The sequence below is a fragment of the Triturus cristatus genome, chromosome 4_2, assembly GCF_964204655.1.
Source record: "Triturus cristatus chromosome 4_2, aTriCri1.1, whole genome shotgun sequence".
In the NCBI taxonomy this organism is placed as follows: domain Eukaryota; kingdom Metazoa; phylum Chordata; class Amphibia; order Caudata; family Salamandridae; genus Triturus; species Triturus cristatus.
Window position 1 is genome coordinate 397,204,196 of NC_140586.1, and position 17,712 is coordinate 397,221,907.

The following is a 17,712-nucleotide window of genomic DNA, read 5'->3' on the forward strand; positions in this document are numbered from 1 at the left end:
CACTTCATCCGCACTAAGAGTATCTTCATCATCCGATGACCCCATACGGAGAGAAAACTCACTGCCAGAATCTTCCCCTGCCCCCTCTCCCTCAGAAGCAGAGTCAGTCTCTGACCCAATATCAGAGGAAGACTCAAACAGCAAACCAACAACCTGCTGAGCAGTCATCCTGCGGCTAGCCATTATACCTACTAAGATGGAAGACTGCACAAACAAGTCAACAACAACCAACAATGTGCACACCAAGTAAGTAAAGAATTGTGTACCTTTATCACAAAGATCAATGTACTCAAAAACTATACAATCCAATTACAAGAGACAGCTGCACTCACCAGAAATAAACTCTGCAGTGACACAGCAAAGACCAACGATATCAAACTAGAAAGAAGAAAAAAAAACAAATTACTCACAAGACAACAAAATACACATCGAGCACCAATGCAAAAAGTTTTTGACACTCAAAAACCAAACATACTGCTATTATTACACCATTTGCAAAAAAAAAACAGGCAGAGAAATCAAACACATTTACATTGTACAAAAATAAGTCTCTTACCAAACTACACAAACAGCAGAACCACCAGCCACAAAACGGCAACGTGAAAAGAAGAAAAGCCTTCACCTAGAACAAAAAAGTAAACAAAAAAAAAACATTACAATTGGAAATCACAAAAAATATAACAATAAACATTCTAACATGCTATGTCACTACCCAAATGGTCAATCGGGTTGTGTGCCAGGTGGGGCAGAAAACAAATTGCACCCTGGAAGCGAGGGGTCACTTCTATTTTTATTTGAACTAATTCCCTGGGGTCTAGTGGGCTTTTCTGCCCCCCGTGGGAGCAGAAACGGCGAAAAAATAAAACCGATCCCCCGGGCAGAAAAGTCTTCAAAAAATTTAGGGGCCCAAGGAAGCGACCCTTGCCCAAGGGGTCGCTTCCTACAATAATATTTATATCCCTGGTGTCTAGTGGGCTTTTCTGCCCCCCCCCCCAGGAGCAGAAATGGCAAAAAAATAACACCGATCTGCCCCCAGAGGGGGCAGAAAAGTCTTCCAAATATTTAGGGGCCCTAGGAAGCGACCCTTGCCCAAGGGGTCGCTTCCTTCATAAATACTGATATCCCTAGTGTCTAGTGGGCTTTTCTGCCCCCCCCTGGGAGCAGAAACGGCGAAAAAAAAACACCGATCTGCCCCCAGAGGGGGCAGAAAAGTCTTCAAATAATAAATGGCCCCAAGGAAGCGACCCTTACCCAAGGGGTCGCTTCCTACATAAATACTAATATCCCTGGTGTCTAGTGGGCTTTTCTGCCCCCCCCTGGGAGCAGAAACGGCGAAAAAAAAACACCGATCTGCCCCCAGAGGGGGCAGAAAAGTCTTCAGATATAAATTGGCCCCAAGGAAGCGACCCTTACCCAAGGGGTCGCTTCCAACATAAATACTAATATCCCTGGTGTCTAGTGGGCTTTTCTGCCCCCCCTGGGAGCAGAAACGGCGAAAAAAAAACACCGATCTGCCCCCAGAGGGGGCAGAAAAGTCTACAGAATAATAATTGGCCCCAGGAAGCGACCCTTACCCAAGGGGTCGCTTCCAACATAAATACTAATATCCCTGGTGTCTAGTGGGCTTTTCTGCCCCCCCTGGGAGCAGAAACGGTGAAAAAAAAACACCGATCTGCCCCCAGAGGGGGCAGAAAAGTCTACAGATAATAATTGGCCCCAGGAAGCGACCCTTACCCAAGGGGTCGCTTCCAAAATAAAAAAAAACACATCCCTGGTGTCTAGTGGGGCATCCCTGCTCCACGATCGCGACGCTGTGCGCGATCGTGGAGCAGGAATGCCCTGTATTGAGACATCAGGGGAGAGGAAATACTCTTTCCTCTCCCCCGACGCCTCAATACACTCTACAAGGCCCCCGCCACCCCACCGGAGCAAACACCACTCACCTTCCTCTATGGACGCCTGGAAGCAAATGGCTTCCAGGCGTCCGAGCACTTCCTGATGACGCCAGCGCGCGCTGTGCGCGCTGACGTCACCAGGAAGCGCGGGGGGGCTCGGGGGTGGCAGCGGAAACTCTTCCGCTGCCATCCCCGTCTGTGGGGGCACGATCGGTGCCCCAGGGGGGGAGCGCCAGCGCTTCCCCCAGGGGCTGTCCTCATGACGGAGCGGTTCCGTCATGAGCACAGCCCAACTGATGCTCATGACGGAACCGCTCCGTCATGAGCATCCAAGGGGTTAAAAGGGAGCTCTTACCAGTTTCAATGCTGAATTACTGCCTTCATTCACTTTAGTGTGGAACTTTTTTTGTCAACTTACCCCCTGGCTGCACGCATTTACGATAAATCTACAAAAGCTGTTTAAGCTCCGTTTACTGTTCAGATAAGGTTCCTTCTCAAGGAAAAGGTAGACAGCTTCTAACAGTATACTGGAATGCTTGCTTTTTTATGTTTTAGTTGTGTAAAGCAGATGCAGCTCGAGGCCACACTAAACCCAGATTATTGCAAAATGTTACTACTGAACAAGACAGTCACAAGTGCATTTATCTAAAGGGTCATGATTTGAAAGGTTCAGTTGCACCAGGACCAAAGGTTATAGGCACCCCTCTAAATGCCATATTTAGCTATATTTCACTGCTAAACATGCAGTCACAAATGCAGTTAACTTGCAGGCACTAGGGGCATAATTTGAGTGGTGCAGCAGGTGCAGTGATACCGGACCCAAAAGTTGTCAGAACGTCTCTAATCACGTAATGCTATTACACCAATTAATTCTATTTCTCGCTTTAATTTTTTCAACATTTTGCTATTACCCACAGTATACCACTAGTAACTGCTCAATATTGACTTTTGTACATAAACAAGTCAAATCTGTAACAGACCATTTATAACGTATATTGTACTACTCAGCAATCTAACATTTAAAACAAAATCTGCTTATTAATCACATAGGCAAAACCTAACGCATTTACCAACACTTGTTATATTTGTACATGGCCGAACCAAAATGTTTTTTTTTTTTTTTAAATGCTAGCTACATTTTTAATAACTTATTATAACCTCACTTTAACTTTTGTCAGTAATATATAAATATCCGGGGTTTAGTGAGCAAAAGGTCATAGTTGTGTAAGTTGTCATTTTTATTTGCATTCCAAACTTTTTTTATTGATCAGTAATAATGAGAAGTCCGGCACCACATCGAATAGAGTATCTAATTTGTAACACAGCTGTGTAAAACAAGTGTTATGCCCATGAGCCCCATGGTATGTAAATGCAATCTCGTTCCACCATGCACTCAGAATGTTCCTGTTTGAATGAGTTCAGTTATTTTTAAGTAAGCTTCCTAAATGTTCTCTTGCTAGTTGTGGACATAGTCAATTTCCTCTTATTGTGCTAACCGGTCCAAGGCTCTCTGTTATGGCAGGAGTGCAAGTGATTGAAGTCATGCCTTTTGACAAGTAGTCTGAGCGAATTCCATACTCTTCCAAGGAGGAAAGGGAGTTCTCCAAATATATCATGCATTATTTTGCTTTAAAGGTCTGTACTTGCAATGCAAATTTAATCCTGAGTAGTTTTTGTAACGCTTTTTGCGAATATTGCTTCATTCAATCTGCTAATTCATTATGTTTAACAAAGGGCCTTTTTTATTTTGTTGTAGCCCAAGAAGTTGCTTCATCATGATATATTCTACCTAAGACAGCTGGCATCTGTATCATTGCTTACTCAAATTGCAGTTTTCGTAGTGTGACTGAACATGTGACCGGATTAGCACCTCTGCGGGGATATATTGGATAATTCTGTCTTTGCTCAATTCAACTACAGCATGCTTTCCTCTACACAAGTATATGTGGTCCAATTGTTGTTGGTTATTGATTGGGCTGCTGACATTGCTCGCTTGATGACTTTTATAGTTTACTACTTTCATCAGTGGGAAGGGTGCCTGTGGCATGGCACATAGTCACATATTTAGCATCGTCTCCACAACACCCTTGATGCTGCTTTTTACACTACGTTAGCTAGGGAACCTCTTCTCTACCTAGGAGTCCATAGCTGTATGTCCAAGATCTACTCTGCAAGAAGTGCTAGAAATAAGCATGAGTTGAAAAATTCAATACACTGAAGAATTAAAAGTCCAGGACAACATTTTTTATGTTACAGCTGGGCCAGTAGAATTATAGGGCAGTGGACTGCTAAATGGTACTGCATGAAAATCCTAATTGTGTTGCTTTCTGTGACCGTATTACCACTGTTGTGCCATTTGAAACACCATAATAAACTAGCATTGGGCCTTTGCAAAGCATGCAGTATTTTTTGCACAGTGTCTAATGTATATAAATACATAATTAAATATGTGACCAGTAGTGCAGTCAGAGCGGCCCTGGCACTGAAATGCAATACTGTGCACATGACTGTGCCTATGCGATCAGACACAGTGCAATACATCCAACAGATGTAGTGGACTGACCTATTTCCTGTAGTGTGTCATGGAACCTACAAGTCTGTTCCCAATCCTCTGCCATTTTGTTACACTTAAATCAGTCTAGGGTCACGAGTGCCAAGCGCCCGTAAAGGTTTTTTGCTAAAGTTAACGGAGTTATAAATTCCAATCTGGATTATGTAGATGTTATCCAAATGTTTTTTTTGTTTTTTTTTTAGGTCTCGCAGACCTAGCGCTGGAGCGCGCATGCGCTCCTCACTCTGCGAGACATATTGGGGCAGAGGAGATTTTCGTAGTGGGCTTGAAGCCACGCCCATATTTATCATTGGCTGGCATCATCATTTGTTAAACGTTGGCTTCTGATTCAGGATCAGGGTTTTTTTTTTTTTTTTTTTTTTTTTTACTGCCATTTCTCCTTTTAGTTCTGCCTATCCGGATTTGATCTTTTACTGGAAATACACGATGGCTATATCTGTTGGGTATGCACTATTTTATTACATACGTGTTTCTGAAAGGCAGCAGCAGGTTTATTTTTTGCATTGCACTTTCACTTAAAGTGAAAGCGCGATGAAAAAATGAACACGCTGCTGCTTGCATAATGACGACCTCTTGTGTTAATTTGGTAATGGCGACCGCTTGTTTTGATTAACCCACTCTGCGCCGCTCTCCCTAACACGTTGGCCCGTTTATTTATTTTTTAAATTAACATACTCTGGCTCTGCTCTACCTTTTACGGCACCCGGTTTCATGGTATTTTTTTAAAATTATTAATTAATGCACTCGTGCGCTGCTCTCCCTACCACAGCGTCCGGTTTCATTTTTTTTTTTTTTTCTTTTTTCTTAAATCGACGTTGACCATACAGGCAGCCCTTATGAAGAAGCTCTTTGTACAACTCCTTTAGTATTTGGCTGCTGAGCGAGGACAAGCAGCTGGAGAGGGACCCGCGGGCGAGGCTCTCCTGCACTGTCTGGAACAGCCTGGTTTACATTACCGTGTTTATTTACATTACGCTGCCACCCCTCTGAGGTGGCTGCTTTTTAATTAAAAATTGTACAATCATTTAGCGTCTGGCATTTAAGTGATTTGCCTAGTTCAGCAACACTGAGGCTCGAACACTGATCCTCAGGTCAGGAGTCAGCAGCTGCTCTATGGAGGAGGGGGGTGTGGGTACAGTCGGGACCACATTGTGCGCTTGCTTTTGGATATTGCAGGACTTTCCCAGTTGCCATATTAGCCACCCGGGGTGTCACCAAAGTGCCTTGATCACTGCCACTCTGTTGATTAATGCTGTGGCAGTAGAGAGGGGTGCCCCTGCTTTCACAAAGTGAATCTAATTTTTTTCCAGCCCCATTAGTTCCGCTCCCCAGCCTCTCTCCCACCAGTCACTTTCCACCCTTTGTGCACTTAAACAGAAAGCGAAAGTAAGTAAAAGCACCTCGTTAAACAGAGCACTGTACCCCATGGTACCGTGGTCGGGCACTGGCTGACCCAGGGCACGCCGAAAAATACAGGTATTTCAATGCAGGCTAGTGATGTCTCGCTCCCAGCACACAGTGTGCTCCAAAGCATACAACTCTTCTTCGCCCCTCCTAAGTGTCTTCGCACTCCTTCCTCCCCCGCACACCATCCCACACTGTCCCCAACTACCCTGAAAACATTTGAACTTCAGTCTGCCCAACTTCTGCCCAACTTCATCTCTCTCTCTCTGAGCCTGTCTCTTCTGCTTTCCCAGAACTCGCGATCAGGCTCCTCTCCCCAGAAGTCGTTCCCACTCCCCTCCCTACCTGAGGCCCTCAGTTCATCTCTTCCCTTCCTCCTGCAAAACTTTCGGAAACTTTCAGGTGAGTTTTAGCTCCCCCCTCCCCCCCCCTGCTTTTGCTTGGCCCCTCCCACCTGTCCATCAACCTTCTGGCGCCCTGGTGCTGCAGTCCTAGGTAACTATTGTTTATACAGTAGCTGTTAAAGCACTGAAAATTAAGCTTTGGGTGTACATTATCAGTTATGTAAGAAAAACCATTGTTCTTACTGTACACAATCCTGTTTAAAGAATGAATGCACTGTGGTTAGATGAGGTGAGATTGTTGTGTAAAATTTCAGAATGGGTTGAGAGTTTCATATGACCAAGCTATTTGCTAAGAGTGATCTGTCCATCTCAGATTTATAAGTAAAACGTACATTGCTCTTATTTAATGAGCTAGTATCGGCCAACAGGTATTAATCGGCTATTTTTCCTTTCCAGCATTGTCTCAGATGTTGCAGTTGGTGTGAAGGTAAGAAACGTTTTAATTAAGCATGGAGTCACTTGTGTAAGATACATGTGAGTGATGTGGATAAAATCAGCAGTAAGATGTGGCTTGGGATAGGTAAAACGATTTTGTGGGCTACAGAAATTGAGGTACCTTACTAATGAGAATTCAGACAAGCCAATACGTGAGGTGTTTCGTACTACTTACTGCTTCTCTTTTGCGCCTAAACTCTCACCTCTTACTATGCTGGCTGCTTATGTTCAAGTGGTACTGGAACCAGACCTTGGTAAGCACGGGAAATGGGCGTATATGTGAGTGGATGGCTGGAGGTGAGGGATAAAAATTCCATAGATAATTGTGTTGGGGGGTGCCTGGGTGTGTTTGGTAGCGCTCTGTTGAATTTTTTGTGAAAAAATAATCTGGGACAAGGGCAGGAAGGGTTACTCAGATGCCTGCATTTGTGGTATTGGAGAGCCAGTAAAGACTGACTGCGAAGAAGTAAGGAAGAGGGGTGGTCGTGTTCCAGCTTAGATTGTGATTTAAGTATTTTCCATGTGTCCACTCTCTCTTCCAAGCAGTGTGACAAAACTCTAAATATTTTTTGTCACTTTGATATCGACATTGTGCGATGAAGTTTTTTTCCTCCATGATGCTCACTAAAGTACATATAGCCTAGGACTAATTCATTTTTGTCCCTGGTGTCTTGTTTTACCATTGTAAGGAAACCATTTTAATGATGTACACAGTTGTCCAGGAAATTCTACCAAATCTGTTAGATGGGGGGTTAGGAGGGAGGGGCACTTTACCGTTTTATATGGCTCATTCCTAAGAGACCTCAACATGCCGTATCTCGAAGTTTATAAGTCATCTTCTAGATAAGATCCGAGTGCTTGGCTTTGTATACAAAGGTTCCCAGTACGGCATTTTAACTTGCTGATGTCGAAGGATATGCTGGCCTTTCATTTAGTTCTTCAACACATGCTAGCACGCTTGGGCATTTTTTCCAGCCTTGCACAATCTTCACTTTCTTAGCCTTAGCTCGGAATGGGATACTTTGGGGAGGAATCTTTGGCAGCTCTGCATAGACCTCATGTATTACAAAGTCTTTTGATGCTTTTCATAATACCCTGACGTGCGACGTGTGGCTCTGGCCTCAATATTAATAATTTCCTCAATCAAGTGCTGGACATTTCCTAGGCGGGATCACAGCCGTACCTTTGAAATTAAGTAATTCTGGTTTGTTTTTGGAATGTAATAATCTGAATTGGGGCTATCCTGATAGTTTCAGTTATGTTTTTTCTCCTGACCCATTTGATCACTTATTTATTTTTTGCCTCAACAAAGACAAAAAACCACATGCCTAAATCCCTGTTGATATGCGTGGCTTTAACAGTAGGGCAAAAGACACACAATTGATGGACAGAATGCAGAACAAATCAAAACATTCACCCTGTCCAGAGATCTGGGTTAAATCCATCATTCCTTTGCTCACCATGCCACCCCAGTTCAGACCTGACCATATGCAGATCCATCTTGACCCTGTGCATCAAGGGAACAGTCCGGCCAGAACTGCCAGGCCCTCCCTGGACCGGAAAGGAGCATCCTAGAACGTGGTTTAAAACCTAATCAGCCAGGATAGCTTGAATCCAGTGGCACATTGAGCCCGGGACGCACTTCTGGGCATACCCGGTGCACCTAGGGCGAAAAAGCAAAAGAGACACAATTGATGAACCGTGGATTTGGGCCCAGATCTCTGTACTGGGGTGAATATATGACATTGTTCTTTTTGCATTTAACAGTAGGGCAGCACATCAATTAATTTGCTTGCAGAAGCATACTTGGCTGTTTGGCCCTTTTTGTATACAGGACCATGTTTTGAACTTGCCCATTAACCTCTTCAGTGCCCATGACGAGATAGTCTCGTCATGGAGCACGGTTGCGCTGTGCCCATGACGAGACTATCTCGTCATGAACCCCACCCACTAGTGCAACGCCCGGCACAGGAGGGGGAAAGGGCGTGGCACTGAAGGGGTTAAAAAAGAAAATCCTTTTTTTCAGTCATCGGCTATGAGGTTTTGCAAAATTGCAATCGGGATTTTTATAACCATAAACCTGCCCCATAAGTACTTTTTTACGTACTGCTTAGCTCATGTTCAGTCTTCAAGACATGCTGTATCTACTCTGTGGGCTTTGAGCATGCACGTAATTTTAGTACTCGCCTAGCGTGGCAGCACATGCGCTGCTCGCTCTGCGAGATTTATTGTTAGGAGGACTTTTAGAAGAGGGCTTGAAGCCCCGCCCCTCATTTCCATTGGCTGGCGTCGCCGTTCATGCTAAACGGTGGCCTACCATTGGAAATGAGGGTTTTGTTTTATTTTAATTTTTTTTTTTTTATTGAATCATCATCAATCTTTACAACAGTAGTAATACATATTTCAAGACTTGGATTAATCATATAACGCAAAAAGAGGTGAATGAAGGAGAGAGGAAAAAAAAAACAAATGAAAAAAAAAAAGGATACCAAAGAGTAGCACATATCAAAAATACTAATTCAACCCAATCTTAATGATGAATTCAGTATGCCAATCTTTCAGACCGTCAAATATCGTTTATCCTTCCATCTTTGACTGCCAGGGTGTTTTTTCTAAAGTATATATAGCCAAGATGCGCGATAGCCACTGATGAAACGTAGGTGGATTTGGATCTTTCCATAGAGATGCTATACACAGACGACTTACAGTCATGGCCAGGAATATGAATTCATAAAATGCTACGTCAGTGCCGTCTCTAACCACCCCTAACACCATGACTTCATTTGTTAATCTGATAGAACAATTCATGGATAGGGCACTTGGGATTTCTATCAGTTGTTTATACAGATCTAACTTGGGGCATGCAGCAAACATATGGATAGTGTCTGCCTGCATACTCTGGCATCTTGGACAGGTTATACCACTTGTTCCGCCCCAGCAAGCTATTCTATAAGGGGTATGATATAATTCAAAAAAGGTCTTGTAATATTGAGTTTGCAAGTTTGCTACTCTTAAGGTTGTATTAGCGAGTTTTAGCGATTTTTCAGGTTCGCTCTTTTCTAAATTTAACTTTCTTCTCCATTTCTCATAAGTGTTTACTTGATCATCTTTTTTGTACAGACAGATTACTTTATATAGCTGAGTTATTGTGCAGCTCCCTTCGCTTCTGATCAGCTCCATTATTTCTTCTTTCTTGAAATGCATATTGCCTGCATGTTTTTTGGATAATACTGATCTAATCTGCAAGTATTTGAAGAAGTCTTTGCTCTCTATTTTATATTCTCGTTGTATTTTTTCGAAAACCATCATACCTGTACTATCGATGAGATCTCCAATGACTTTGACCCCTAGGTTATCCCAGCGTTTCATTACTGGGTCGTGGAACACTCCTGGCATAGCCGGATTCTTATAAAGAGGGGTATAAAAATTCATTCTTCCCATAGCTATCTTTTTCCGGACCATCGACCATAATGACCATGCTCCCCCCAGTGTCTTAAACCTGTTTTTTTTATAATAGTTTGGGTCGTAGCACAAAGACGATCCATTAGAGCCCTCCAGTATCAGTTCGTAGATATCTGGGATATCACCATTATCTCTCCACCTGTCTTTGATACTCCCTCCCAACAATCCTTTTATATACTGCAGAGCTGCAGCTAAATAATAAGCCTTGAAATCCGGGGTTGCTAACCCTCCCCTTTCTCTTGAGAGGGAAAGAAATGTAATGGCTCTGCGTGTTTTGCCTTTTGCCCATATAAAACGATTAGCTATCCCATCGAGTTCTTTAAACCATGTATTGCCAAATTTTAAAGGGATAGTGCGAAATAAATACAGAACTTTAGGCAGAAAATTCATTTTTATTACATTAGATCGACCTATCGTTGTTAAATGTAAATTATTTATTTTGTCTAAACTTTCCTTAGCTTTCTTTATCACAGGGCCTAGATTTTCTTCCACTATCTTAGTTATTTCTGCTGTTATGGTGATTCCGAGGTAGGTTGCACCCTCTGTTACTCTACTGTCAGTTGACACAGCATATTCGTTTACCACTATCTGGGTCTTCCCTGCGTTTAATTTATACCCCGATAAGGACCCAAAAGTCCTTGCTTCCCTCTCTATTTCTCCTAATGCTGTTGTAGGATCAGACGTTGTGATGGCAAGATCGTCCGCATACCCCAATATTTTAGTAACATATCCGTTTAAGATTATCGGAGGAATACTTCTATTTAACTCTATTCTTCTTATAAATGGATCTATATAAAAGGCAAAAAGTAGTGGAGAGCAGGGGCAGCCTTGTCTCGTCCCTCGTTTAATCTTTATTGGATCGCTCTCTACCCCCATTACTCTCAGCCTGATAGTGGGTTTTTTATATAGAACTTTCAATGCCTCGATGCAGCCACTTCCCAAGTTTGTTTATGAAGTATTGTCCAAAGGAAACCCCACGAGACCCTATCAAACGCTTTCTCAGCATCCAGTAGTATCAAGGCCATAGGGTCCCGTGAGGCTGCCGTGCCATCAAACAAAGTGCAGACTCTCCTTATATGGTCTGCCGTTCCTCTCCCGGGTATAAATCCATGTTGTCGAGGAGAGTCAATCTTGCCCACTATCATACTCAGCCTATTAGCTAAAATCTTAGAGTAAATTTTAGAATCACTATTCAAGAGGCTTATTGGCCTATAAGACCCAGGATCATCAGAGGGTTTATTTTTCTTAAGAAAAACTACCATAGTTGCCTCTCCCCAAGTACTAGGTGGTATTGCCCCCCCTTGTACAGTGGCCATTAGCTTGAGGATGTCTGATTGTAAAATATGAAGACATTTTTTATAGAACTCCATTGGGATTGAATCCGGTCCGACTGCTTTTCCGGCGGGGAGTTCTTTGACCGCTGTCTGTATTTCTTCTACAGTAAAACCTAGTTCTAGATCATTTTTATCCTCTATTGACAGTCCCTCGACTAGGGCTGACTCTAAGTAACGCACTATCTCAGCATCGTCGGGTTCGAGATCGGTGGAGTATATCGCTTGATAAAAATCGTGCATGACTGTACAGATCTCTTTAGGCGTTGTAGCGATAACACCAGTGTTAGATATCAGTTTTTTTATATCTCCTTTCGTGACTGCTTGACAAGTTCTGATCGCTAAGAGTCTTCCAATTTGCTCACTAAACTCGTAAAAAAATTTAAAAAAATTAAAAATAATAAAAGGAAATGAGGGTTTTGGGTTCCCACCCATTTGCCTCCGATATGGTCTTGGTGGCCTTGCTGCTGTCGCAAAGCACTTTCTTATCTTTATGGGGCCATGTGGAAACACATGGCCCCATAAAGACAAGAGATCCCCATGCTCCCGCTGCAGTGCGGTCCTCTTTCACTTATTGTATATCTGTATGCAATGACAGAAGCAGCAAAATACAAGTTGCTGTACACGACCACCAGCAAGGCTCAGTTTAATGGCGCTGTGCGTCTTAATCTCCACGTCTGCCCAGCTGCAGGGTTGACTGTGGCGTTACAACCCGAACTGCAGAATTTGGAATTTGAGAACCATGATTGAATCTCGGCGTGCTCAAAATCCTGTGATTCTGGGCACATCACTTCTTCCTGTGCCCCAAAACATGAATGTGATCTTGTGTAATTTTAACCGGTGCTCATGCACAGTGAGCCAATATCTTTGTGTGGAGTTTGCACTATATAAAACTGCAATAAACGCTACTCCATCATGGTTTTACATTTATTTTCATCTTGTTACTTAGAGTAGAGCGAAATGCTGCGCATGGACGGCCTGCTGTGCCACTTCTTTTCAATCTCCTAGTACTTGGGCCGGCTCCTCGTGCGTCTCTCCCGGCCCCAGCTGCATGAAAAACCTCGTGTGCCTACGCAAGTAGCCGCTCTTCCTCTCCCTTTTTAGGTTACTGCTGCTGCACTTTGACTCCAGGGAGGACTTCAGCTGCATGCTGCAGATCCTCTCTGCCCCTCCTGCTACCCCACTGCCGGGATCTTTAATGGTGCACTTGTGTGTGGCTCCAACGGGGGCTAACAGAGGGCACCTTGGCCCCAGCACTGCAGAGGTTCATATTCCTCGAAAGCGTTTGCCTCGAGGTTAACTGCAAACGTGAAGCACTCTTCAAAATGTCACCGCGCAGCACACTGTTTATTTGCAGTCTGCACCCATTATTGTGTGCCACTGTGCGTGTGCAAATTAACAAAGCTGTCCTTTCTTTTAGCTAAATAAATAAAAACATTCAGATTTTGAAACGCAACGGTCACTTTATTTTCAGGCACCATTTACGGGTGCTTTTTGTTGTACATGTTTTGTGTTTAACGCACTATTCATTTATTTATAACCTGTAAGATTTATTGCTCGATGTTGCTTATTTTTGTGCTGGAATGAGGGGAAAATGACCTAATTGGCGTTCAACCCAGATGCGCAGCGGCAGGTATGTTTCATAGGTCTCCCTTCTGTTGCTCTTCCTCCCACATCTGTGCTTTTATGGCTCTCTCGCCAGTATGCCTCTCTGCTCCGTGCACTTCCCCCACATGACGGATCTGGCATGCTGTCCTGCTCCTCTGTATTCTTTCTGCTCTGCCACACTTTTCACACACAACAGCTATTTATTTTCTCACATGAGCGACTGCCGAGCTAGGTCTCTTTGCTTCGCTAGGTGTCTCTTTTCCATAAATGAGCTCCCTGCCGAGATTTATGGCTGCGTCTGCTACTCCACCCTCCTACAGTGAGCCCTTAGACTTCACATGTAATGTCACCAGGGCAGTGTCATAAACCCAGCACACTAGCAGATCAAGACTTTGTAGTTTGATTACTGTGCACTTTGTATGTCTGAGTTATTATCCTATTTCAAGAAACGTGTTTAGAGCTTGCATTTTTAAACATTTGAAATGCTGCTGAAACTTTATTCATTAAATCTGTATTCGCCAGCTAAATTCTGTTAGTTATTTCTTTTCCAAGTCATGGGCAAGGGATGGTTTAAAGTGCTGCATCCAAATTGTAATATCGCCTGAAACCCTTCATTTAAGTACTCTTTCTGGCAGCATCTCCGGGATCTGTGTTAATTTTTTTTGTGGAAATGTTGTGGCGGTTTCTGTCTGGTAACTTTGCATCCAACAACTTACTAAGGCTAAAACAGGCCCTGCAAACGCATAACTTTGACAGTCCTCCTGCAGCTGTTTTTACCGTTATTCATAAAGGATAATAAAGTACATTCAATATAGCCTTTGCACATACGTGCACATTAATCATTGCCACCTAATTGCACTCTACTAAATACCAGATGAATACATCCCACATAAAACCACTATGCCACATAGCAACCATCCATACAAATACACTCCACACCATGCCACATAATTCGCATCAGCATAATTTCACTCAAAATACCACAGTTCCACGCCACGCAATTCAACTCCACACATTTCCATTCTGCACCACTTAATTCAACAAACCACATAATTCAAATTAACACACTTACACAACAAATGCATCCAATCCACGTACATCAGATATGTCAAGACAAGATTCAAATCCCACTGAGGCATTACGAAAGGGACAGGAGGAAACATGTGAGTAATGCCCTTAAAGAAGCGAGAAACCTCCGCGGCACAGGGGCAGCCGGGTGCAGAGTGAGTTAGGCCCAATTTTATCCTATGGGAGGCAGGGGGCCTTTGGTTGGTGGCTGCTGGCTAGCAGGCCACGCTGCTGTGGGAGATGCACTCCTGGTCACTTGCTCAGGGCAAATGGGGAAGTAGATTAGAGTAGAAGTTGCACTGCCAGGGGCACTCGGGCGGCTGGATGCGGGGTGCTTTTGAGCCGTCGGGCCCTCAATGGATTGCAGTAGAGAAGCTCAAGAACGAACAAAGGCTGCAAGCTCGGGTATGAAGATTCTTCAGGTGCGACCACCACTTCGAGAGGGTAGTTGGAGGATAGGTAGGCACCCAGGATTTGGATACAGGGGGCCGCAGGGTGCAGGGGTGCCTTTTGGTGTCGGGAAATCTTACCCTCTGCTGGTCGTGGTTGGAGGGCTCCCTGGTCCTGAGGCTGCAGGCGTCGTCACGAGCGTCTAGGTGGGTCCTTGGGTGCTGGATTCAGGGTCACAGTTGCCGGGAAGACGTCCTCGAGGTCTTTGTCCACTCCGGCACAGTCCACTCCGGCTGCAGAGTGTGCAGGGTTCGCGGTTCCTGGCTGATGCCAGGGGTCAGTTACTTGCTTTGAGCAGTACCACTGGTCGTGGAAGTCCCAGGTAGTCAGTCACAAGGCAGTCAGGTCCTCCGGGGTTTTTGGGGTTGCTGACCACAGGAGATGTCGGGGTTTAACAGGAGCAGGTTCGAGGGTCGACAGGCTGGTAGGGCTGGGGCCAAAGCAGTTGGTGTCTTCCTCTTGTTAGCAGCTGCACAGCAGGTCTTGTTCTTTGTTATTGTTTCTGAATCTATATTCGGAAACTAATCTGAGGAAGGAAGGTTCAGGGTGCCCCTAAATATTGAATCTGACAGAAACACGTTAGATACCTTAGAATATCCCCAGGTGTCAGGCGGGATCCGGAAAGATTTTTTCGTCAGCAATACCCTTGCGCGTCGTCTGCGGCTCCGCGTCCTTCGTCTGCGTCGTGCGCCGAGATGACGTCGTCGGAGTACTTGGATGCTGCCCTCGCGCGCTGGCGTCAGTTATTCTTTTTTCCGCGCCAGACAGTGCAGATATGGAAAGAACATACCCTTTTAGTCATTTTTTTGACTAAACTTTTTAGACTCTTTTGGTCTATTCTTGTCGACTCTACTCTGGTGCCGGTAGGATGCCTGGTTTTAAACCTTGTGACTCATGTCACCGACTGATGTCGGTTACGGACCACCACCGCCGGTGCCTCTTCTGCCTTGGGGCCAACCATGATGCCGAGTCGTGCCTCGACTGCCGGTCCTTGACTTCCAAGGCTAGGCGGGAGCGGTCCCGCAAGCTTTTCGAGCTCCGGCAGTCGGCTCCGCGCCGTTCACGGTCCCGGTCGAGGAGGCGGTCGAGGAGCCATCACCACTCGTCTGGTTCCAAGTCTTCGGGTAAGTCGAAGCATAGTAAGAAGTCCAAGAGGCGACATCGCTCTTCGGGCTCCCCTCGCCGGTCACGCGACTCTGCTGGGGTTTTGGGTGGTACCACCCACGCGGCTCCGTCGGAGCCGCAGGAGTCCCGTCCGTCCCCATACCCGCCGGTCCCTGGGACTGACGCGACTCCGGTGGAGATCAGTGCCTTCCTCTCGGCCAGGAGAGGCATGGCTCTTCCGTCGACACCTGCCGGCGCGCCTTCGGTCCCCGCGGGCTCGACTGGGAGGCCTAGCGAGCCGGCGGCTCTGGCGCCGTCGTCGACTCCGGTCCCGACGCCGCAGGTCCCCGCGGGATCCAGGCCTGGATCCCAGTCGGCGCCGGTCAACATCACGGCGCCGACTCCGGTGCCACCCCCGGTGCCGCCTTCGGGTGATGCCGTTCCCCGGTTCAATCCCGGTCCGGCGTCGGAGCGGCGCCGCTCCAGACGCTGATGGGTGGCAATTTCATCTACCGCCCGGCTCCGATCATTCCACCTGTCTACCAAGAATCGGATGACGGTGATGACTGGGAGGGGTCTGATGACCCTCTGGCCCAGCAAGGCCAGTTATCACAGGACTGGGCAGACGAACTGGGGGATGCCTGTGGTCTTGACACCTCCCCTGACACTGGCTTCATCTCTCCTCCGACCGTGGCTTCGAAGGAAGGTGCTGCATTTTTTGTGGTGCTGTGCAAGGCGGCTGAAGCCCTTGGGCTGGAGCTACCTGCTGTGAGGACTAACCTCCTCACAGAGGTGCTCCAACCGTCAGCAAGCTCCTCGGAGCCTCTGCTGCGGTTTAATGAAGCACTAGTGGACGTTCTGAAGGGCACCTGGTCCAAGTCCTCCACAGTACCTCCTGTGGACCGGCACGTGGCCCGGCGCCACCGCCCTGCTCCGGGCGACCCCAGTTTTCTGTCCATGCACCCTACGCCCGAGAGCCTGGTTATCCAGGCCTCTACTTCCCAGACCTCCTTCCTGTCCGCTCCCCCGGATCGGGAATCCAAGAGACTAGAACAGTTTGGTAAGAAGCTGTTCTCCTCCCTTAGTTTGGGTTTGCGGTCTATTAACACCGCTTGTCTCTTGGACCGTTACTCCCACTCCCTGTGTGATACGGTGGAGGACGTGCTGCCCCAATGTCCGGAGGAGGCACGGACACGGCTCGCCCAGGCTCTTGCCGAGGGGCGGGATGCAGCGCGGCATACAATCCGATGTGGACTGGACACTACGGACTCGCTGGGTAGGGCAATGTCTACCATGGTGGTGCTTCGTCGCCACGCCTGGCTGCAGTCCACGAGTTTTTCTGGGGATGTCCAGAGCACCCTCATGGACATGCCCTTCGATGGCAGTCGCCTTTTTGGCGATAAAGCGGATAATACGCTGGAGCGCTTTAAGGACTCCAGGGCTACGGCCAAGTCCTTGGGGCCCCTCTGCCCGCAAACTTCCGTTTTTTGCCCCTTTCGTGGCCAAGGAAGGGGTGCCCCCTCACGTCCGCCTAGTCACAGGCCGCAGAACCAACCTCCACGCGGGCGTGGATTCCGCCGAGGCGGCACAGGGGGACACCGTGCTGGTCCATCCGCATCTACCCCGGCAGCATCCGCCTCGAAGCCCTCCTAGTCTGTGCTTTCAGGCCCATTCCACGTCAGTGGGAGGCAGAGTTCGCCATCACCTGCTCCACTGGCGCACCATCACATCGGACAGGTGGGTGCTGCAAATCGTCCAAACGGGCTACTCCCTCCCCTTCGAGGCGACCCCCTCCAGCCATGCCACCGCATGTCGGGGGATCACTTGAATCTTCTACAGGAGGAAGTTAGGGCCCTCTTGGCCAAGGGGGCCATAGAGCGCAGCGCGTTCCTGGTCCAGAAGTAGGTTGTGGTGGTTGTTCCCACTACTTTCTGGTTCCCAAGAAGGGCAAAGGGGGCCTACGCCCTATCTTGGACCTC

At 46.5% G+C, this 17,712-nt stretch overlaps 1 protein-coding gene across 2 annotated transcripts in view; it reads left to right on the forward strand.

Moving 5' to 3' along the window:
• Positions 1 to 17,712, forward strand: part of PTBP2 (polypyrimidine tract binding protein 2) — a 220,129-nt gene that overhangs the window by 22,733 nt on the left and 179,684 nt on the right. For both annotated transcript variants that reach the window (XM_085601853.1, XM_085601852.1), the window contains exon 2: positions 6,672 to 6,702. In XM_085601853.1, coding sequence (XP_085457979.1) covers positions 6,672 to 6,702 — 31 coding nt within the window. The remainder of the gene's footprint in view (positions 1 to 6,671; positions 6,703 to 17,712) is intronic.